The 25000-nt window shown below is 37.9% G+C and overlaps 1 protein-coding gene across 10 annotated transcripts in view; it reads left to right on the top strand.

Moving 5' to 3' along the window:
* Positions 1 to 25000, top strand: part of LOC123518851 (monocarboxylate transporter 1-like) — a 132128-nt gene that overhangs the window by 8136 nt on the left and 98992 nt on the right. For 7 of the 10 annotated variants that reach the window (XR_006678900.1, XR_006678899.1, XM_045279891.1 and 4 more), the window contains exon 2: positions 4925 to 5435. Coding sequence is in view for 8 of the 10 variants with exons in the window: in XM_045279891.1 (XP_045135826.1) it covers positions 5040 to 5435 (396 nt within the window). In the remaining 2 variants the exon portion in view is untranslated. Of the gene's footprint in view, positions 1 to 4924; positions 5436 to 21852; positions 21901 to 23018; positions 23260 to 25000 lie in introns of those variants that run through there. The other 3 variants (XM_045279894.1, XM_045279897.1, XM_045279898.1) reach the window with 3 other exon arrangements.

The raw sequence follows: 25000 nt of genomic DNA, 5'->3' as shown, positions 1-25000 counted from the left end.
AAAAAAAATACATAACGTCCTTTGCTTTTCATTGATGTTTCTTTTTTTCACTTCTCTGCTTCTTCATCGCTCCAAAAGACCGTATACACCTGGTAATCATATTCACTGCTGTCAACTTTACAATTCTCCAACGTGAAATGAGGCATAATATGTTGCTGTTGATTTGTGTGTTGGACTTGGGGTTGTATGGAAAGGGTTGTAATATTTGTAGCAGTGAGCTTGAACAGTTGATAGATATAAACTTGGATTAGTGAAGAAAAGGTGCTATTAACATCTCTAGGAGTTGTACACAGGATGTTCTTCCTTTGACCATCTAACCTTAAAGAAAAAAAAGTTTGTTCGGACATATACTTGCTAGTTCTGTAGTGGTGCTCCGCTTTTCACACATATTATTGCATGAAAAAAGGCTCTCACTGACTTCTCAGTGAGCACCGTGGTGTATGAATGTCTTGTGATGAAAAAAAAAACAGGAACATTTATGGAAAGTGTTGCCGCTAGATAGAAAATAAGTGAAAAGGAGTGGAAGACTCCAAGATGGCGGAGAAATATGCCATTTCAGCATTATTACCTTCGTCCTGTTATAAGTGTAGCTCTGATTCTGGAGACCTAGCAAAATTCATTAAATGTTGTCTGTGTAGCCGGTGGGCTCATATGTGTGAATCTGGCAGGGATTAAATCTGAAAATATCTGCAACGTGAGGTATCTGTGCGATGTTTGCTTCATTGAGGTGTCGGCTCTGAAGAAATTCATCAATGATGTTGAGGAATTTTAAGTCTGATTTGAAGAGCATTACTGCTAAAGCTGACAAAATGATGGCAATAGTTGATGATAAGATGGCAAGAATGGAGGAGATAAGTATCAAGGTCGATGAGGCAACAGAAGGCTTGGCGGGAGTTGCTGAATCGCTGAATTCTGCTGATTCGGAAAATTCCACACCTTGGCAGGATGTGAAGAGGAAGAACCTGCTTGTTGTAGGGATAACTCAGGATTCTGAAGCAAATCTAAAGAATGAAGATTCTCATGCTTTGGATGGAATGCAAATTAATGATACAAAGTTTGCTAATGATGGCAAAAAAATAGTGATGAATTTTGCCGATGAGAGTCTGAGAAATGAGGCAGCCCAGAAACTGGAGAATGTTGAAAAGTTGACAACTAAATCTGTTCAGAAAATTAAACCCAAGATAATGCTATGTAATGTCCATAAGGAAGAGACTAAGGAGGGTATCATTGATACAATTATTGCAAGAAATGACTACCTTCAAGCAGTTCCTGATATCAAGTCAAAGATTGAGAATATTTTTTGCAAACCAGCAGCAGGGGGCACAGTTCATTACATCATGAAATGTGATCCAATGATAAGACAGTTGTTGCATCAGCATCAGGACAGGATTAAGCTTGAATGGGGAGTTTACCAGGTTCGCGACAGGTATCATGCACTTATCTGTTACCATTGTCAAAGGTATGGTCATACTGAGGCAAACTGCAATGCCAAGAAAAATGGTGAGCATCCCGTTTGCTTTAAATGTGCAGGCAACCACAAGTCCAAGGATTGCACATCTACAGAGAAGAAATGCATAAACTGTGTGAGGTTTAAGAAACAGAATACTGACCACTCGGCGAATAATAGTTGTTGTGTTGTGTTGGAAAGTGAGATTGACAGGATCAGAAATATTACAGATCATGGCTACTAATGCTGTGAGCTCTATGTTGAAATGTGGTTTATTAAATGTCCAGTCAGTTGGAAACAAGACAATAGAAATCAGAACTTTAATTAATGATGATAATCTGGATATTCTTGTTTTGACTGAAACATGGCTGAGTGAATATGATACTGCGAAAATTAGAGAAATGACCCCTGACACTCATACATTTGTGCACATACCAAGGAACACGATGCAGACCCATACAGACTACATGAACCAAGAAATAACCTTGACATGGGATGTCGAGTATTTGCAAGATGCGCACCAAGGATTTACAATAAATTGTCAAGTGATATTAAAGGTTGTGCCAGGATCGATATCTTCAAAAAGAAATTTAAGACATATTTGTTCAAGGAAGTTTATGATTTTAACGGCATGGAAATCAAAGACAATTATAGATGCTAGTTGCTTTTGAGGGAGGCTCTGCTGAGCGCTGCCTCGCAGTGGAGCGGAGCCTTGAATAAACACCCCAAGTAACAAGTAACAAGTAACATGTGACAATAATATCATGCATGGACGAAGTTTCTTGTTTATAGCAAGTACCATCCAAACCTAGATTGAATGGAAACACTATTGATAGGGAGCCTGTTAATCGTAATTACAAAAATCGTGCCTACAGGTCTTAAGGCACATTCACACGTGTTAATATGAGATTGATATTGCAAGTCGCTAGAAGTTTCGAGAGAGCCGTTCTCGTCGGAACACGTTCACAGATAGCGACTGGGACTGGGAAGTATCGGCTGGTTGGCGGGAAGTGAATGTAAACAAATAGCTATACCCAACAAGATGTCTTCCTCCGGTGACGATGCTGAAGCGGTTGTTAATCTTAAAGAAGAATATGCACAATTGCTATCAAATTTAATCATCACAAGTATTCCATCCTCACCCCAACAGCCTGCATACAAGGAAACACTCATCGGAGAGTGGCAGCGTTCTCTTCAAACGTCGATCTCCGTGTTATTTATTTATTTATTTATTTATTCATTTATTTATTTATTTTTATTTCATTTCATTTTATTTTTTTATTTTATTTTATTTATTTATTATTTATTTATTTATTTATTTTATTTTTATTTATTTATTTATTTATTTATTTTATTATTATTTTTTTTTTTTTGGTGTATAATTGATTTTTAAGGTCCCAGATGTGATTTTTTTTATTCTTCCCTCACCAACCCCGTCTTTGCATCTGCACACCGCATTTTCAAACATTTCTTCGTGACGTCACAACGTAAACAAAGTCGCAATTCGACTGAACAAGACCAACATGTCGGTCTTGTTTTGTGACTGGTTTCTCCAGTAACTAGGCACCGATATTCAGTAGGAAACTCTATCGACTGGCAATTTCAGTCGCATATTGACACGTGTCAACCTGCCTTCACAGAGAGTGGACAGTATTAGTTTGTTAGTCAGAAGTGTCAAATTACACATATCACTCAAATATCTCGCGCTTCCATGTTGGTGAGCGGTCGGTACACGAAACCTTTCAATACGGAATCCCACATGCAACATTTTTTCTTATAGTGCTGAGTTTAATTTTATAAGTCGAAGGTTGGGAACTACACGCATCACTCAAACATCTTGCCTTCCATATCGTCACAAGAAGTGGAGTAACGTGAGATGGTAGGGCCATTCATAAGGTGGTGTAGCATGTACCGTGTTATACAGGCTGGGAGACCTGCCGCCAGTGTGTGGTGTACCAGAACAATAGCCCTAAAGGTGCTCTTAGTCTCCATCGTTAAATCGAATGAAAATACAACTATGTAAAATGCTCTTGAAAGTTTGAATCATAAAATCATCCATGATCCGAGCAGAGTTTGATGGTTTGTTGCTTGGAGAGTTCACTACATCTGGTGTTGTCTTTGTACAGATAAATGATAATGGTGCAAATTTGTTGGTTTATGTCTTGAATATCTTTTTATTATTTATTTTTTGCTTATATATATATATATATATATATATATATATATATATATATATATATATATATATATATATATATATATATATATATATTTATTTATTTATTTATTTATTTATTTATTTATTTTTTTTTTTTCTTTTTTTTCTTTCTCAGACTTAGAGAAAGGAGAGAGAGGAAAAAAAGAAGTGTCTATCACATCTCTTAAAAAGACACCTGCAAAAAAAAAAAAAAAAAAAATATATATATATATATATATATATATATATTTATTTATTTATTTATTTATTTATTTATTTATTTATTTATTTTTTTTTTTTTTTGCAGGTGTGTCTTTTTAAGAGATGTGATAGACACTTCTTTTTTTTCTCTCTCTCCTTTCTAAATTTAAGTCTGAGAAAGAAATACAAATATGTAAGAGTTTAGGAGTTACCTACTTACATGCCTCCTGAAATGGTGTCACCTGGAAAAAAAATGAATGAATTAATTTTTGTGTACTTTATAGAAAGAACTCTTCTCTGCCACAATTCTAGTAACATATTTATAATAATGAAGAAAATTATCTGTAACCTGTCATGCAAGATCAAGTGTGTTCAAGGGGAACCAACAAGCACGAGGCCCGCACGTCATGATCCAACCATAAGGCATCGCCAGTGACTGGAGCAAGTTTTGTTTGGCGTTTTGTTGCTCGTGTTTCTTTCTTGACGGACTGCTTGCATGGCCGCTTAGGAAAAGTATTATGGCTGGCGGCTTCCTCACGAAGCATTTGTGTGATGCTGCCCATTGTTCGTCTAGTGAACGTATTTGTTGTTTGTTTTAGATGGTGGCTATTGTGACACACACACACACACACACACACACACACACACACACACACACACACACACACACACACACACACACACACACACACACACACACACCCGGTAACTCAGTGGTTAGAGCGCTGGCTTCACAAGCCAGAGGACCGGAGTTCGATTCCCCGGCCGAGTGGAAATATTTGGGTGTGTCTCCTTTCACGTGTAGCGCCTGTTCACCTAGCAGTGAGTAGGTACGGGATGTAAATCGAGGAGTTGTGACCTTGTTGTCCCGGTGTGTGTTGTGTGCCTGGTCTCAGGCCTATCCGAAGATCGGAAATAATGAGCTCTGAGCTCGTTCCGTAGGGTAAGGTCTGGCTGTCTCGTCAGAGACTGCAGCAGATCAAACAGTGAAACACACACACACACACACACACACACACACACAGAGAGAGAGAGAGAGAGAGAGAGAGAGATTTACACATTTGTTTTCTTTTCCACAGGTCTGGGGAAAGCATTCCGCACTCACGGCAGTCATGAGCGTCCGTCCTGCTTAGTCCAGTTCGTCAGCAACAATAACAGCGTTGTCCGTTGTCCAAACCATACATCAACTTCAAGATGAAGCTGGACAAACAAATATCTAAAGATGGAGATAATAAGGAGGAGGAGCGAAAAGAAGTAAAGACAGAAAAGGAAACAAAGGAGGCGATGAATGAGCGCCTCGCAGGCACCTCCACTGGATCCATGGAGTTCCCTAACAAGCTTTTTCAGGAGCAACAGTACACCAAAATTTCCTTCGATGATGAAACAGAGAAGGTGGATCAAGAATTGGAGGAGAAATCGACGAAAGAACAATTAGAAATGTCGAAGATTGACTCCAAATTGGCGCTGGTTAATCTCGAGACAATCAAGGAAGGCGAAGTACTAGAGATTCCACCAGAGGCCGTCTCCCCGCAGGGAAGAGACAGAAGAGACTCGATTCCCAGAGCAAGATTCTACTTCGATGACAATACTGTGAGTACCCACCTCCTATTTCCACTGCGTTAGGATGCCTGGTAGCTGATGAGGCGGCGACAGCCTGATAGTTTAGGTGAATCATGACAAAGCACCTTTTTCATATTTCACTTTTCTCCTACACATGATAGCTGTGTTTTACCAGGGTATGGCTGGTGGCCTCAAATGTGTCACTGTAAAAGAGAAAGAAAGGAAACAGCAGACATAAAATGATTTTTTTTTTTTTTAATCAATATCGCATGTTACAGAATTTATTCTTCAATGTATCCCTTCTTTCATTACATTGGTTTTCTCTTAATTTTCACCTCACTATCTAAAGCTGTGCAGGCTCTTACTCAGTCTCTCATCCTGTCTCTCGAGTTCTTTATTCCGCTTGTTCATCTTCAATGAAAATTGTTGTTGAATAGAAAGTTGATGGTGTGTGTGTGTGTGTGTGTGTGTGTGTGTGTGTGTGTGTGTGTGTGTGTGTGTGTGTGTGTGTGTGTGTGTGTGTGTGTGTGTGTGTGTGTGTGCGCGTGTGAGTGTGTGTGTTCGCGTGCTCACGTAATACACGAGATTAGAGCTGAACTTGTGTTGTCCTGTCTCCACATATGTTTTTATCCGGTTTGCTGTGTGTGTGTGTGTGTGTGTGTGTGTGTGTGTGTGTGTGTGTGTGTGTGTGTTTCTCGACAGATACTGTATCAGTCAAAATTTATTTTGCACGTCTTTACACTAAAATGAGTTGAGGCGAAAGTTCTTACTATTTTGTCATCGAATTGAGATTGTTCGAATCACTTTTCACTGTAATCCTTGTTCATAGAAGAAAGATGACGAAACGTGGGGTTACGCTCGACAACAGAGCCTGATGTAATAGTCACCCAAAAAAAGTGGTGTTCATACTTACTAACCTCTACGTGAGTGATAGCGACCCGGCCATTGATATGACACCACAGGGGGTGCTGATACCGTCCATCTCTGAGTGAGTAATCTCGGGTGGGTCAGATCTCTCTCTCTCTCTCTCTCTCTCTCTCTCTCTCCGTATACTGTATCGATTAGCTGATGCGTCTGAATCTTTTCCATCGATCAGCTGAGGCGCCGGACTGCACTGAGCTAGGGGTGGTAGGGAGGGGAGGGGACGGGAGGGGAAGGAAAGGAAGGGTGTCAACGCATTGCAGATCAATACTCCTAGAAACTCGACATGTGGAGAAGACTAACTTAGGTACGTAACGCAAAGTAGGTCACTGATTCACCCCTAAGGGAAGCCACTGTAAGGTGTATTGTCTGCTACATCAACAGACCTACTTTATAGAACGTTGAACATTTTTTTTTTTATCCTTGTATCCTTTTGTATTTTTTTTTTCAGTGTTGTAATTTTGTTGAGGTACCTATTGACCTTGGTATTATTCGAACGTGTAGTATTTTTTTTTTTTTTTCATTTTGTAGGTGGTTTTCAGTTTTCTTTCCCTTCAACGGAGTCTGGAAGTTCTTGATCTACTCGTTTTAGTCTCATCATCCCTTTAACATAACGATCGCATCTTCTTCCTTTGTGTGTGTGTGTGTGTGTGTGTGTGTGTGTGTGTGTGTGTGTGTGTGTGTGTGTGTGTGTGTGTGTGTGTGTGTGTGTGTGTGTGTGTGTGTGTGTGTTTGTTTCTGCGCATTGCACAGAAAGTAACCCTGCAAATATCGATTGGTTCAAGATAATTCATCATGAGAAACACTATATATGTTCCTTACATCTTGAAACGTCTCCTCGAAACTTTTTATAGCGATATTGATTTATCTGGCTAAGTGTTGAGTAATAACAAGCTGCAGCCAAATGAAGTGTTTACGCGCATTGATATCTTCCCTAGCGAGTCTTGGCGGGGGTTTATGGTCATCGTGGGCTGCAGATATGTGAATCACCTCATAATCTTATCTGATTAGACGAAGAGCGTGAAGTTGTTTTCAATTACAAATTATATTGGAATAATTGAGAATAATTTTGCAGGGAGAAAAGAGGAAGATTAAAAGTGTATCCATATATATATATATATATATATATATATATATATATATATATATATATATATATATATATATATATATATATATATATATATATAGAGAGAGAGAGAGAGAGAGAGAGAGAGAGAGAGAGAGAGAGAGAGAGAGAGAGAGAGAAACATCTTCCATGATTGTGGGGACAGAGGACAGCCGCCAGGTACGCACCTGGAATTCATCCGTGGGCCTGTTTTACCGGTTCATACCAAGGTAATCGACTTGATCGCCTTCTCTCTCTCTCTCTCTCTCTCTCTCTCTCTCTCTCTCTCTCTCTCTCTCTCTCTCTCTCTCTCTCTCTCTCTCTCTCTCTCTCTCTCTCTCTCTCTCTCTCTCTCTCTCTCTCTCTCTCTCTCTCTCTCTCTCTCTCTATATATATATATATATATATATATATATATATATATATATATATATATATATATTAGATTTCAAAGTTTGCATTTCAGAATTACATGTTTTTAATACATTTTATTATTCTTGCTCTGGTTCTGTGATAATGAGCTGTGGTACCAAGACACTGCAGTGACGCCGGGCACAAGACCCGCGCTGGTGACGCCAGCAATCAGAGTGACACTTGATATATAGTTTTGTAAAATTTTTGTGCCGTGTTTTGGGCGATATCATTATTAATATATATCTTTTATACTAGCTGTTTTATTGTTTTATCGCTCCTTCGATCCTATAGCAAATAATAATGTAAAATTAGTATTGAAAAATATAACAAAAAATAAGGAGCAAAGATACAAGACAGGCGTATATCAGATATGGTCACTGGGAGGACATGTAGATAGAATGGACGATGAAATCTTGAGATTATTAGTAGTATTTGTGATACACGACTGTTTGAATATGCAGCTTCCACCGTAGAAGAATTAGTATGGAACAAGATTGAAGTAAGAGAGATAGAACGAAGTTGACATCAAGTGTGATGATTGAAAGTTGACAACTCTGAATGACAGAAGTGAATAGAAAATTTGAGTAAAAGGTTAAAATTCTGAAAGCATTATTAACTGAGTGAGAGTCTCCAGACTGGAGATGATAAAATATTTGAAAAAGAATTTAGTTTCACTTGCAAATGTCTGGAGGCCTCGTCATATGTACGTATATATACGATCTGCATCTCTTATGATATAGTAAGCATTGGTAACCGCTCATAAATGCACAAGAGGTGCTTTAACAGTTAAACATTGTTAATGGTTAGGAAATGTGCGGCTAAATGACAGTGCAGTCGATTAATAGCTCGAAAGATTGTCTGTAGAGGACGATGTCAAGACTAGTCAGCCTATAATTCACGAGTTATATGGGAGTGAAATCATCAAACTTATTCGTAATCTTGACAACAGAGGAAGTTGTTACCCATTGTAATAGTACTTGTCGAGTGCAGATGGTCGTGAGTGTTAGGGCTTTCCAAAAGCAAATCGGGAATGTAATTATCCAGTTTTGTGTATAGGTAAAGCATGCAACCCGAATGAAATATCCCACAGGGTGGGGCACACACTCACTGGGTGTTTGGTGGCCGTGGCATCTATCCTTAAATTTTGGATGATTAATTTCGACAGCGTTTTCGGGACTAACACTTAACATTTTTTTTCTCCTTCTTCTCTTCTTATCGTTATTCTTCTTTGAAGTCTATTCTCTTAGATCTTTGTCCCTCCTCCATGAAAAAAAAAAATGATCAGCGTAAACATATCACTACAAAATTAGTAAAATTGAAGTTATCCAAGAAAAGAAGTAATGTATTACGTGACCTAAATGTGGATCCGTTTATTCTAACAAGGAACCTAATCTGACCTCAATTTTTTTTATTGTAATAAAATGTTTATGCTTTCATTATGAGAGGCCATGAAATACGTAGAAAAAAATTATGCTTATTGTGATTAGTGACAAACCAACCAACCAGGAAAATAACCTCGTATCACCAGTTGGGATAACATTCTACACTAGTAACCGTAGTGAGATCATGTATACTACCAACTGAAGACCAGTGAGTTAGAAGTGTCGTCCTAACATGACTTGACGAGAGAGGATTGTCATAACTGTGAAGGTGGCTTGTGGTGAATTGGAGAACGTCTCAATATTAGTCAACTTAAAAGAGATCCAGGTCTCCAAAATGTTTTACCACAAGTTCAGTCACTTTGGTCTATAACTCTATATGATATTAAGTCACTCTCTCTCTCTCTCTCTCTCTCTCTCTCTCTCTCTCTCTCTCTCTCTCTCTCTCTCTCTCTCTCTCTCTCTCTCTCTCTCTCTCTCTCTCTCTCTCTCTCTGTGTGTGTGTGTGTGTGTGTGTGTGTGTGTGTGTGTGTGTGTGTGTGTGTGTGTGTGTCATTGGAGCTAATTTAACTAACCATAACTCATCCTTCGAGTGCCTATTTTTCTGTGTAATTTGTGTTACTGTAATTTGTGTTTCTCTCTCTCTCTCTCTCTCTCTCTCTCTCTCTCTCTCTCTCTCTCTCTCTCTCTCTCTCTCTCTCTCTCTCTCTCTCTCTCTCTCTCTCTCTCTCTCTCTCTCTCTCTCTCTCTCTATCTATATATATATATATATATATATATATATATATATATATATATATATATATATATATATATATATATATATATATAGTATATGACATGGAGTGTTTTCTTTAGTATTTTCTATCGGTATTGACATAAGAGAATCTAACGTTGACACAGGAAGCGTAATTGTCTTTTAGGAAATTGAAAATGAGAAATCATCATCACCGAGTTCACATACATTTATTTCTAAACTGACTGGTGAAAGAGCATATTATTAGCGAGTCGTAATGATATCTTAAAGTGTAGTTTGAAGTAGTGTGGTTCATCAGGAAATGTCAATGTATGAATTTCTAAAAGAGGTGCAAGAGGACAGAATCTAGGTCGAGATATTGTGGTGGAATGTCAAAACACGGTTAGTCGAAGATGTAGTTCAGATCAAGAGCGGTGATATGTTGATATATATATATATATATATATATATATATATATATATATATATATATATATATATATATATATATATATATATATATATATATATATATGATATTGAGATGTCTTACATCAGAATAGAAGAACAGTGGTTAGGTAGTAATAGTAGTAGTAGTAGAAAATGTCAAAATCATTCAAACTCTAACTCCCCTCGAGACTTCTGGCATCTAGCCAAAAACATCTTTAATAACTATACTTCTTCATCTTTCCCTCCTTTATTTCATTCTGATGGCACCACTGCCATCTCATCTGTCTCTAAAGCTTATCTCTTCTCTCAAACCTTTGCTAAAAACTCCACCTTGGATTATTCTGAGCTTGTCCCTCCCTCTCCTCCTCCCTTTGACAATTTCATGCCTTCAATCAAAGTTCTTCATAATGATGTTTTTCATGACCTCGCCGGCCTATACCCTCGGAAGGCTTATTGACCTGATGAGGTCCCTCTTATTGTTCTCAAAAACTGTGCTTCCGTGCTTGCACCTTGCTTGGTCGAACTTTTTCAACTGTGTCTATCGACTTCTACTTTTCCTTCTTGGTGGAAGTTTGCCTACATTCAGCCTGTTCCTAAAAAGGGTGACCATTCTAATCCTTCAAACTACCGTCCTATAGCTGTAATCTCTTGTTTGTCTGAAGTTTTTTAATCTATCCTCAATAGGAAGATTCTTAAACATCCGTCACTTCACAATCTTCTATCTGATCGTCAGTATGGCTTCCGTCAAGGCCGCTCTTTTGGTGTTCCTTACTGAGTCTTGGTCATCCTCTTTTAGAGATTTCGTTGAAACTTTTGCTGTCTTGTTAGACATATGAAAAGCTTTTGACAGAGTCTGGCACAAAGCTTTGATCTCAGTAGTGCCCTTACTGAGTAGTTCCTTACTGAGTCTTGGTCATCCTCTTTTAGATATTTCGTTGAAACTTTTGCTGTCTTGTTAGACATATGAAAAGCTTTTGACAGAGTCTGGCACAAAGCTTTGATCTCAGTAGTGCCCTCCTACGATTTCTATCCTTCTCTCTGCAACTTTATCTCAAGTTTCCTTTCCGACCGTTCTATTGCAGCCACTGTTCTTCTCCTGAATCTATTAACAGTGGTGTTCCTCAGGCTTCTGTCCTGTCACTCACTCTTTTTCTATTATTTATTAATGATCTTAACGAAACTTCTTGCCCTATCCACTCCAACGCTGATGATGCCATCTTACATCTTTCCACGTCCTTTCATAGACGACTAACTCTTCAGGATGTCAATAGATCACGCAAGGATGTCACAGAACGCCTGACTTCTGATCTTTCTAAGATTTCTGATTGGGGCAGAGAAAACTTATTGGTGGTCAATGCCTCAAAAACTCAATTCCTTCATCTATCAACTCCAGACAACCTTCCAGACAACTATTCCCTCTTCTTCAATGGCTCTCAGCTGTCCCCATCTTCCACACTGAATATCCTCAGTCTGTCCTTTACTCATAATCTTAGTTGGAAACTTAACATCTCATCTCTTGCTAAAACAGCTTCTATGAAGTTAGGCGTTCTGTTATCGATGTTTTCATGCTAACTGCTTTTCTGATCTTGCTAAATGCATGCCTCCCCTCCTCCTGTGGTCCCGCTCCATAAGGCTTTCTTCTTCCTCTCACCCCGATTCTGTCCAACGCTCTAATGCAAGAGTTAACCAGTATTCTCAGTTATTCATACTCTGGTAAGCTCTGGAACTCCCTGCCTGTTTCTGTATTTTTATCTTCCTACGACTTGACTTGACTTTTAAGAGGAAGGTTTCAAGACATTTGTCCCTGTTTTCTGGCTAAATCGGATCTTATCTTTTAGGGAACTTGCCGTTTAAGTGGACCTTTTTTTTTATATTTTGTCGCCCTTGGTAAGCTTCCCTCTTGCATAACACACACACACACACACACACACACACACACACACACACACACACACACACACACACACACACACACACACACACACACACACACACACACACACACACACACACACACACACGCATGTTGCTCATCCCCAGATGTAGGTCACTATAAAGACCTTGATTACACACTTGAGCCTCGCCCATCGTGAGCCCTTTCCCGTCCTTCAGCGGCCTTGTCGCTACTTAACTCAAGGCAGGGCCATGGTGCGCCCCCGCGAGGCACTCAAGGTTGTTTGTATCGAATTTAAACTATTGTTTTTATTCGATGCATGAACTGTAAGTGGCATGTTTTGAGGCATGTTTAATCAAGCCGTTTGTTTGCCCAACTGTTATGCAAGATGTGTAACGTTGATGTTTATGAGTACAAAAATCGTATACTAGAGAATACTACGCACGGGTACGCAGGAGCAGCCTTGACAAGTGTGGGTGGGTTCTCTTCCTTCTTTGCTGAGGCCGGAAAAGAGAGGTACTAAATCCTTGACCGATGTAGGAGTGGCGCAACTCCCGGGATGTCATCATCAGGATGATTGTACTTAATGTCTGTCCGTGTGTTCACCTGTATACACTCGCGAGTCTCCACAACGAACGGTATGTCCGAACCATTTTGAACCTCTACTTATCGAGAGCCGTTGCAACTACGTACAATCAAAGTTAAAAGATAATAACGGACCACAGTCACTTCCAATGACTGTAATTGTGCGTCTTTTGATGTGCTGACAGCAGTCTTACAAAACATGTTAATTTGCAGATTTGTAACGGATAAGAGGACTCAAGGCAAAAATATTCAGAGAGGATACAAGTGCTGTTAGTCTCTTAATTTTTGTGCACCACTATACCATCGGCCACAGACACGGCAAGACCAAACGTTGAGTGAAAATTGGAAACAGGGCATTGGAATTTAGAGAGACAATTCCCAATAGTGTTAATCATTATATAGAGGCTCTAGCTGCTATAGTGTATGTCATTCCCTGACGCCCGCCTTGCTGGGCACGATATTTAACCCTTTCAGTACCTTGTCGCGTTTTTATATTCATTCTGATTACTATTTGGTGATTTTATACAGTTTCAGAAACTCATGTGGGAATTAGAATAGTGAAGACTCTGGCCATTAATCTTCAAACCTCAATAGGTACTTCCTAATGTAAATAAAATCGTGTAATCATATCCAAAAGTCTAGGTAAAAATGCGTCTCATTATTGAAGGGGTTAAGGGCTCAGAGTCCACACAGGGAAGCTACAGATGTATTTGTATTATAACTATCTGTACAAATGAATCAATTTTTTTTTTTTTTTTTTTTAGTGACATCCATTGTTTTTTTGTCGTATCCTACGGGAGTTCTTTTATTTATTACATTTTTTTTTTCAATTTCCTTATATGATTATTAAAAATCTAAGTTGTAACTGGTGTATATTGCTTGTATCTATCTTAATAGTGTTTGTGTGTGTGTGTGTGTGTGTGTGTGTGTGTGCGTGTGCGTGTGTGTTCCACTGTTTGCTGCAGTCCCTGACGAGACAGCCAGACGTTACCCTACGGAACGAGCTCAGACCTCATTATTTCCGATCTTCGGACAACAAGGTCACAACTCCTCGATTTACATCCCGTACCTACTCACTGCTAGGTGAACAGGGGCTACACGTGAAAGGTGACACACCCAAATATCTCCACCCGGCCGGGGAATCGAACCCTGGTCCTCTGGCTTGTGAAGCCAGCGCTCTAACCACTGAGCTACCGGGCGTGTGTACGTGTGTGTGTGTGTGTGTGTGTGTGTGTGTGTGTGTGTGTGTGTGTGTGTGTGTGTAATTCACCTGCTGCTGGTCACCCAGCCAGTTTTCCCCATTACGGAGCGAGCTCAGAGCTCAAAGACTGATCTTCGGGTAGGAGAGACCACAGCACACTCCACACACCGGGCAAGCAAGGCCACAACCCCTCGAGTTACATCTCGTACCTATTTACTGAACAGGGGCCGCACATTAAGAGGCCCATTTGGCTTACCGCTTACCGGGACTCGAACCCGGTCCTCTCGATTGTAAGTCGAGCGTGCTAACCACTACACTACGCGGTGTGTATTTCACTGTTTGATCTGCTGCAGTCTCTGACGAGACAGCCAGACGTTACCCTACGGAACGAGCTCAGAGCTCATTATTTCCGATCTTCGGATAGGCTTGAGACCAGGCACACACCACACACCGGGACAACAAGGTCACAACTCCTCGATTTACATCCCGTACCTACTCACTGCTAGGTGAACAGGCGCTACACGTGAAAAGGAGACACACCCAAATATCTCCACCCGGCCTGGGAATCGAACCCCGGTCCTCTGGCTTGTGAAGCCAGCGCTCTAACCACTGAGCTACCGGGTGTGTGTGTGTGTGTGTGTGTGTGTGTGTGTGTGTGTGTGTGCGAAATGAATGCTCATTATTACATGTGCAGTGTTTTCACGCATTTAATAGATAAATAGATAGATGATTTATTAACCAGCAAGAAATTTTGCTTTTTGCAGAAATACTTTTGCTTTTATTCAGTATAGAGTAATGATTCACTAAAGGTTAAACAACATACATTGCATGTTTGGTATGGAAATGCAAACAGCACAAGGTAATCATTTATTTTGTTATGTTCAGTAAATTAATAACATACAGATAAGTCAAATATAAAACACACAACAACAAAACTAAAACTGGAAACATCTATGGTAAAAAGACAAATGTTTAGCACACAAAATAGAAGCCTCTCTCTCTCTCTCTCTCTCTCTCTCTCTCTCTCTCTCTCTCTCTCTCTCTCTCTCTCTCTCTCTCTCTCTCTCTCTCTCTCTCTCTCTCTCTCTCTCTCTCTCTCTCTCTCGGACACACCTGTTGTTGAGATTAACATCACGATGAAATATCAGTGCGCTATCAGTAAACAACAAGCGGCAGGCGAATGCTACTAGAGCTGTCTTTGATGATGTGGAGGATGAGTACACCACTGCCGTTTGCAGAGACCAGAGAGGCGTTCATGTGATAGAGAGGGTTGCCTTTTCTCCATACTTTGCCAATATATCCCCAGTGATTTTATTATTAGCTTTATTTTAAGAACATTGCAGTAGTGTAAGAATATCTATATATTTATTTATTTACTTATTTTTCGTTGTAGTACCATGTAATGTCTTGGAATGCTAGGGGATTTCGTAATTTATTATTTATTCAGCTTTGCCATCATCAACAGAGAGAGAGAGAGAGAGAGAGAGAGAGAGAGAGAGAGAGAGAGAGAGAGAGAGAGAGAGAGAGATGAAATATGTGCAGGGTAGATGACTGAATGAGAGATCAAGTTAAGTATATATTTCTGTATGAAGCTGGAGAAGTTACAAGTTAGGCAAGTCTCAACTGGTTACGTAGAATTGAGATGCATTGTCAAGACTTCATCAATGTTACTCCTGTTCATACATGCAATGATCCCTCATACTCCTTACTTTGTTTTTAGTGTGTACAGTACGTCCACGCGTCACTATAATTCCATCTCACTTTTGTTGCTGCTGATGTTATTGTTGTTGTTATTATTATTATTATTATTATTATTATTATTATTATTATTATTAGTAGTAGTAGTAGTAGTAGTAGTAGTAGTAGTAGTAGTAGTAGTAATAGTAGCAGCAGCAGCAGCAGCAGCAGTAGTGGTGGTGGTGGTGGTGGTGGTAATAATGTGTAATATGTAGTAATAATATGTAGTATGTAATATTAGTAGTAGTACTGGTGGTAGTAATAGTAGCAGTAGTATGTAATAGTAGTAGTAGTAGTAGTAGTGGTAGTGGTAGTGGTAGTGGTGGTGGTGGTAGTAATAATAACAGTAATATGTAATAGTAGTCGTAGTACTGGTGATGGTAATAGTAGTAGTAGTATGTAATAGTAGTATGTAATAGTAGTGGTAGTAGTAGTTGTAGTAGTAGTAGTAGTGGTAATAATAATAGTAGTAGTAGTATATATGTAATAGTAGTAGTAGTAGTAGTAGTAGTAGTAGTAGTAGTAGTAGTAGTGATGGTAGTAGTAGAATTAGTAGTAGTGTATCATATTAGTTACAGCACCAAAATAATACGAAGCAATATGTGAGAGAGGGAGGTGGAGGAGATAAGGGCGGTGCAACAACGATAGGACGTAAATATATATGATTAAATAAGGCACAGTGCATGTGGACGTAATGTTGAACTGCTGCCCAGCTATCAACGTCCTGCACACTCCACGTGACAAAATCTTGTTGTTGGGGGTTCTTTCCCCGCGCAATTTGGTACCGTTTCGGTGTTAAGGTTTGTGTAGGTCTGCATAAGTAACCTAGTGATTGCTGCGACCAATAATAGATTCCCAAAGGCTAACATTTAATATTGTCTCATAAATACTTGTTCAATATAGGGCAGTCCTGATACATAAGTCAGAGACTGATCTGATAAATACATACCTTGACTGAGTTTTACCACGTAACGCTGGTGATAATGATGGTGATGGTGGTGGTGATAGTGGTAGATAAGGACTCGTAACATTACTTTTGACATCACTTCAAGGCTTCCTGAGTAGCTGAAGGTGGTATCGCTCGTAGGTCTTATAGGGAAGGAAAAAAAAAATTCAAGAGAATTGTTACATGATAACAACTATAATAATTATGATGATGATGATAATAATAATAATAATAATAATAATGATAATAATAATAATATTTATAATAACAGTAATAATATTCTTTCTATTTATTCATCTTGTTTACCTATTTTTTTTTTTTTTCGAATTTACTGCATTTAACAATTTTGAAGAGTAGAACTACAGAATCCAGATTTCTCAGTATTTTTTCGTTTACAATGCAACTATTACTTTCGGAGCATCTAGCAATCTTCACGTGGTGTTTTGCACAAAGTTAAAAGTATGTATTCAGTCATGAAATTGTTTATTTGTTTGGATTTGTTGTGGATAATAATTTTATTCAGCATGCCTCTCATATTGATGACCGTTTGTTTAGTAAAAAAAAAAAAAAAAAAAAAAAAAAAAATTAATAAAAAGATGAAAATGAAACGAAATGTAATATATAGTGAAGAAACGGGCAAGATAATGAAGGCAGTTTTCCAGGCTAGTTTGTAAGGCCATAACGTAAGGCAAGGCCAGCCCTACTCAGGACCACATTTCGAAACACGTCCTCCACACACCTCCATTTCTATCTACAGGTTGTTAAAGATTTTTCTATGGTGCTAATGATAGATTAAAGCCTCTATATCATTAACAGGAGAAATACTCTTAAGAACTTGGCTAATGATCTCTGTGGCTTGAAAATAGCTATGGGGAGAGGGCAAAATGTCTCAGAATACAGGCTCCAGTCATAACCGTTAGTGTAGGACTCTTAGCGCTGCCCACCGTAGATGCCTGAAGTGATGTACGTACCTACACTATACGCAACATCTGGCAATGGAAATCTTGTTCTTGTTTATGCCACGTATTGGATGCATGTTGATTTCTGCTTCTGAATGGTTTTGTTGATGTAGTCTTTATCAACTTTATATATATATATATATATATATATATATATATATATATATATATATATATATATATATATATATATATATATATATATATATATATATAATCTTGGAGTAAATGACATTACATAACAAGGCCAACACATATAGATTGTATAGATTGAAGCGAATGGATTAATTTATGGATATGTTTAGCTTTCAGGGGCTGCTGATCTCTCACAAGGAATCTTGCTTCATTGTTGCCTGGCTCTCTCTCTCTCTCTCTCTCTCTCTCTCTCTCTCTCTCTCTCTCTCTCTCTCTCTCTCTCTCTCTCTCTCTCTCGTACAATTAGATCAAGAAAACAGACGAGATCCACTCATTACACATCGGCGCCTTAATTAACTCAATCAATCATTCCCAATTATTCTTCAGTGTGTCACAACATCGTCTGTTTTTTGTATTGCTGTATTTTTTTTCTTTGAACGCATGACATCATTACGTAAACACAGTAATCTCATATTTTCTGATCCATATTCTTGTTTGCTGTTATTATTGTATTCTTATTATAGTAGTAGTAGTAGTAGTAGTAGTAGTAGTAGTAGTAGTAGTAGTAGTAGTAGTAGTAGTAGTAGTAGTAGTAGTAGTAGTAGTAGTAGTAGTAGTGGTGGTGGTGGTAGTGGTAGTAGTAGTAGTAGTAGTAGTAGTAGTAGTAGTAGCAGCAGCAGCAGCAGTAGTAGTAGTAGTAGTAGTAGTAGTAGTAGTAGTAGTAGTAGTAGTAGTAGTAGTAGTAGTAATGATAGTAATGACAATAATAATAATAACGATAGTAATAATAATGATAATAATAATGATAATATTGAAAACACTATAATTTCTTTTACCACCACCACTAATATGACCGTCATCATCGTCACCGTAGTGTATTACAGCAAAAGTGGAAACTTAGAATAGTAAAAATTAAATACTACGTTTAAAAATTTTCGTCAGCAAACAGCTGTGGGTGATTGCGGAACCTTCTACTAACAGATGAAAGATCCTTGTTTTTCCTCAAAACCTGTTTGTTATGAAGTTTCTATTTTCAATAGAGTTCTGGTATGAATGCATCCTTCCAGTGGTGTTCCATAATAGTACTTCCATTTTGGTATTCTTCGAACACAACTGGTTATTGATTGCACGCAATAAGAGTGTACTGTCAATGAATTAAAGAACATATTTTCTGTAAACAAATTGGTATTATGATGTAAGCACTAACATCTTAATACCATATTTATCACGTTATTGAGGTTTTACTACATTTTTTTTTTTTTTTCATGTAAGAGCGACACTTAGCACAGGTAAAAAATATTCGAGGAAAACAAAGGCACAGTAGGGTGCCAAGTCTCAAAGGGTTATCCAAATCCAGAGGATAAATGTTTTGAAACGCTCCCTCTTTTAACAGTTTATTCATAGCAGGGAGGGAATACAGAGGCAGGCAGAGTTCCAAAGTTTACCTAAAAAAAAGGGATGAATGAATACCGGTTAACTCTTACAATGGATAGGTGATAGAATTGTGGTTAGAAAAAAGCAGAAAGCCTTGTGTAGCGAGGGGGCGAGAGGAAGATAGACACACACACAGTAAGCAACTTCAGAAGAGCATTATTAAATGTGAAAATAGCTGTTGATGATCACTAGGTATTTTGACGACTACAATTTTCATTAACAATATGCAGGCAAGTACTCGAACACAGATAGTACACTCATAATTCAATAATGATTTATGACATTATATTGTCATGAGGCACTGGCATGCAGATAGTCAATTATTTGTTTTACAGATTTAATTTCAATGATGGGATAGACTTTTCTTATAGAAATGTGCAAGCATATTCTTATAGTAACTACTCTTAAACAAATACATCGCTATTTTCTGTTACGTATACTGACGCGGATGATCAAGTGTTTGATATTGTATTTCAGTTTCACTGTGAACACAATTTCTTGCAAGAAAGTGCCGACAAGTTATCTGTTATGAATATTATCATTCTTATCGCCTGCTACATATCAATATTCTTTTACGACATTATTGTTGCGCACAGCTTGGGAATTAACTACGTAGTATTTAGTTTCAGCGAGGCAGACAAACTACTGTAAATGCATGGTCAACTTACCATACTACGTAATAATTACGTAATATATTCTATTACACCAGTAGTGCAGCGCATGACCAGGTAGTTCTGTTTGCTGTGTAGATTTGGCTACAATAAAAAGGCAGAGAAGTTAACTCTACCAACACTCACCCCACTATACTACTTGTGTTACAACATTCTTACTACTTACGGGAAGAGGAAAAGCGACGGGGGGCAGGGTGGTGTCTGGATGGGTAAAGTGGTCACATCCTCAGCCATACCTCTAGCTAATTGAACCTGATGGTGTGGGAACATGAGTGTGGGGCTTGCGGGGCGGTGTGCTATGGCGCGTCTATCTGCGAGAGGACAGGACGCAGATTGGCAGGGAAGACACTGGGATGCTGGAAATAGGAAGACAAAGTAAGAGGTTTGCAAGGTTACTTATTAGACAGAGTGAGAGAGAGAGAGAGAGAGAGAGAGAGAGAGAGAGAGAGAGAGAGAGAGAGAGAGAGAGAGAGAGAGAGAGGGCGCGGCCGTTTTATTTATTTTTTTCCCTGGTGCACAAGTGGTTAGGTTAGATTAGTTAGGGATAGTTTTTTTTTTCTTTTTATTTATATATAAGAAGGAAGACCGGAACGATTGTCGGGGGGAGGGAATCATGTGTACTACGTCTGTGGGTAGAGTGAAACAGGAAGGTGGTAATTTCTTCCACTTGGTCGTTGATCCATCACATATTCCCCTCCTTTCCTCCCCACACCCACATCTACCTCACCTCCCGTTTATGCACATCTGACCACTCTAGCCAGCTTAATCCAGCTTAAGCCAACCAAATGTGGTCAATGATGGTCTAGTGTGTGCTTTATGAATAGTGGGGAGGTGCATTGTGTGTGTGTGTGTGTGTGTGTGTGTGTGTGTGTGTGTGTGTATATATATATATATATATATATATATATATATATATATATATATATATATATATATATATATAGAGAGAGAGAGAGAGAGAGAGAGAGAGAGAGAGAGAGAGAGAGAGAGAGAGAGAGAGAGAGAGAGAGAGAGAGAGAGAGAGAGAGAGAGAGAGAGAGAGAATAAAATATGGAAGTAAATATGAAAATTGATGAGTTGATGAGGAAATAAACAAGTCTTTGTAGAGTGTCTGGATTTGGAGAATTTAGCTGCATTGTTTGAATAGCTTCTTGTGTTTCAACTAATGCATGAGTTACCTACTTATTTTATTCTCTCTCTGATAACAGTGGCGAGGTTCATGGCTTCATGCGTAGCTGCCGCGCTTCGAGAGCTTTAACACCACTCCACAATCACTTTCTCCCTCGCTGTTCTGTATCTTGCATTCTGGTTTGGGGACGTAGGATCACAGGTGCCTTCTGGGTTCATTGCCATTTTTTTCTCATTACTGATTGCGTATACCCGACCTATGCACGAGTTAAATAGCTTGTGTGATTTACTCCCTTTTACTATGATAAAATACTGGGTCGCATTTATTATTTAACTTACTGTCCTGTTTATTCATTTAACCTCCTCACCTGCATGATGGCTTACCGACTGCCCTTCTATCTCATCTTACCTTGCCCGCATTCCTCTTATCTTCACACTCCACCTTCAGGATAGTCTAAGCGATCTTTATGCAGAGATGTTAAATATAGTGTGTGTGTGTGTGTGTGTGTGTGTGTGTGTGTGTGTGTGTGTGTGTGTGTGTGTGTGTGTGTGTGTGTGTCTGTCTGTCTGTCTGTCTGTCTGTCTGTCTGTCTGTGTTCTTTTAACATTATTTAGGTCAATGTTCGTAAGAGGCCTTGCGTGCTTACGCGTGTAAATTGGAAGGTTAGGGAATAAAGTGAGAGACAACAGGATGGGGGGACATGAGAGAAGGGGACGAGTGGAGAGGGAGGGCATTGTGGTGAGGAAGTGAAGAGCCAGTCAGTTGCTGAAGTGCAGCTGACCCAGCTAGTGTCGAGGTGCTTTGTCTGTGTGTAGATGTGACCTGCCCCTATCCGAGTTACTGAGCCCTGTACTTCAACAGTTACTGTGATTAACTCTTGCCTCGGCGTCCCACTCTTACCCAGTTGGAATTTGTGTCCTGAAACTTGCACTTGTATGCGCGTATAGACTTATCTCATATGAGCATTAGTATTCCTACCTAATAGCTGACACGTGCTCTGACCATCCATGCCTCATGGTTTGCACGTGTCTCATGGATTCGTCTGTGCCCGTGTCTCGCCTTTGCCCCACTGATGCCTTTTACACTACGGCTACTCCTTGGTACCTTAGTGATGCACTTGTGCTCTGGTGCCTCATCCATGGCTCTGGCCTACCCAGACCCACAAAGGTCCAACGGTGCCTCATTAGCTCACTACTTTCTGTTGATCTTCTCTCATTGAAGTAGTTCACTTGCGTCTTACTCGTAATTATCCTCCTGTGCTCTAATAACTCACATGTGTCAAAGTGTTCCACTGTGCCCTAGTGGACCACCTTTAGAGAAGTGTCTCATCAATCCACCCTTACCGAAGTGTCTAGTTAGGTTCCAGCTGTGACCAACCAGTCCACTTGTTTTCCAAAAAATCTCTATTCCTTGTTCCTTCTTACGACTGCACACACCTGTGTGGCTGTGGCATCTAATGAACTGTGACTCACCTTTATCCTGTGATCCAGATGTAAATCAGTTCACGTCACCTCGTAATCTTTTGGAATCATGCATCCCAATCATGTGTGTGTGTGTGTATATATATATATATATATATATATATATATATATATATATATATATATATATATATATATATATATATATATATATATATATATATATATATTAACCTGTGCTTATATTGCGTCTTAAGCCTCTCTTGTCATCACCGGCTGTTCACTGTATAGTTAACCCGTCCATCATAGTGACGCAGCTGTGTTCATAGACAAAATGTTTACTACACGCCGGATGTGTCGTTCATCGAAACATTTCATATCAGTGTTATACCATATACACCGTGTTGTTGGATTCATGTGAGCTTCGTAAAGAGAAAATAGGATACGTGACCTTTGTAATGAGAAAAAGAATAGAATACGGGTTTTTTTTCAGGTTTATAGATTGCATAGAAAAAAGATATTATGATAGAATAAAGGTATTGACAAAAAAGTGAAAATTAGTCAGACCTCATAACTGGTTGTTTGTTGTGGTACCAGCAATACTATCCGAAATCGAAAGGCGTTGTTGATAACATGTCTGGTGCTTGTGTCCAAGTGGTCACGTTACCGTAGAAGGTGACCTGTAAACCACAACAGTGACAGCCATGAGTCAGACTGATATCCAGAAGAATGCGGTGAGTATCCAACTTTTGTATTTCCACTAATGTAGTGCTAATACTTCATAAGAAAAGTAAAAGAAAATAATGTCAGCGATAGTTAAATCAAAAGTTCGGCACTTCCGTTGAATTTATTCGTGATCACCCCCCCTACACACACACAAAGTATAATGAGTAAACGAATAGATAAATAGATGTATAGCTAGATAGGTAGATATATAAACACACAGATAAATGGGTAAATCGATAGGCAGGTAGATACAAAGGTAGAAACAAAGGATAAATGAATAAATGAACAAATAAGTTAATTATTTGATTAAGTGCGAAGCTGTGTTGGCAGAGTCAAGGCCAACAGTTTCCAAGACACTGTAACCTTGATTGGTTGCCGGTGCCCTAGAGATTTCCGTATCTGCCCGGTCCGCTATCTGATAGTGAGTGTGCGGTAATTGATGCGTGGGTGTGTCGTGACACAAAATCGAAGGTGACGTAGAGCTATATACCTGATTCAGAGTCGCGATAAGATATATAATAATAGGAAGTTTGAAGTGAGGTGTTCTCTTATTAGAGGTGAAGGATCGTGTGTCATTTACAAGGTACGTACCTGTACCCATACCACGCTCCTTCTACTAACCTACTGCCCTCTCTTATTTCTAAAAAGAAAATGAAAAATATAGTGTGCGTTATTTCAATTGTGTGTGTGTGTGTGTGTGTGTGTGTGTGTGTGTGTGTGTGTGTGTGTGTGTGTGTGTGTGTGTGTGTGTGTCATAGAAGGAAGTATTTGTCAGAAAATAAATAATATATGAATTTATGTCGTATATATATATATATATATATATATATATATATATATATATATATATATATATATATATATATATATATATATATATATATATATATATATATATATATATATATATATATATATATATATATATATATATATATATATATATATATATATATATATATATATATATATATATATATATATATATATATATATATATATATATATATATATATATATATATATATATATATATATATATATATATATATATATATATATATATATATATATATATATATATATATATATATATATATATATATATATATATATATATATATATATATATATATATATATATATATATATATATATATATATATATATATATATATATATATATATATATATATATATATATATATATATATATATATATATATATATATATATATATATATATATATATATATATATATATATATATATATATATACATATATATATATATATATATATATATATATATATATATATATATATATATATATATATATATATATATATATATATATATATATATATATATATATATATATATATATATATATATATATATATATATATATATATATGTATGTATATACACAATTTAAAAAAGGAAGGCTATGACATTTCGGGACAACGTAATCCCATCTTCAGGCAAACACTGAATGTGAGTGAGAGGGACGCGTACACCCTCCAAAAGCTCCTAGGACAGAGAGATCCTGGACAGTGGAAACATCTCCAATGTACCTTAGTCCTAGCAACCGACACCTATCAAACCTGTTTGATCCACTCATTCCTAATAAAAGTAAATTCTGCCTCCCTGGTAATTTATACAGTATAAAAAAAAATTATAATCTTCTTTTTTATATTTTATAGATGATTACAGGGAACTAGAATTTATATATATATATATATATA

The sequence above is a fragment of the Portunus trituberculatus genome, chromosome 44 (genome assembly GCF_017591435.1).
Source record: "Portunus trituberculatus isolate SZX2019 chromosome 44, ASM1759143v1, whole genome shotgun sequence".
In the NCBI taxonomy this organism is placed as follows: Eukaryota; Metazoa; Arthropoda; class Malacostraca; order Decapoda; family Portunidae; genus Portunus; species Portunus trituberculatus.
The sequence above is the reverse complement of the archived record's forward strand: the minus strand, read 5'-3'. Positions and strand labels throughout refer to the sequence as shown.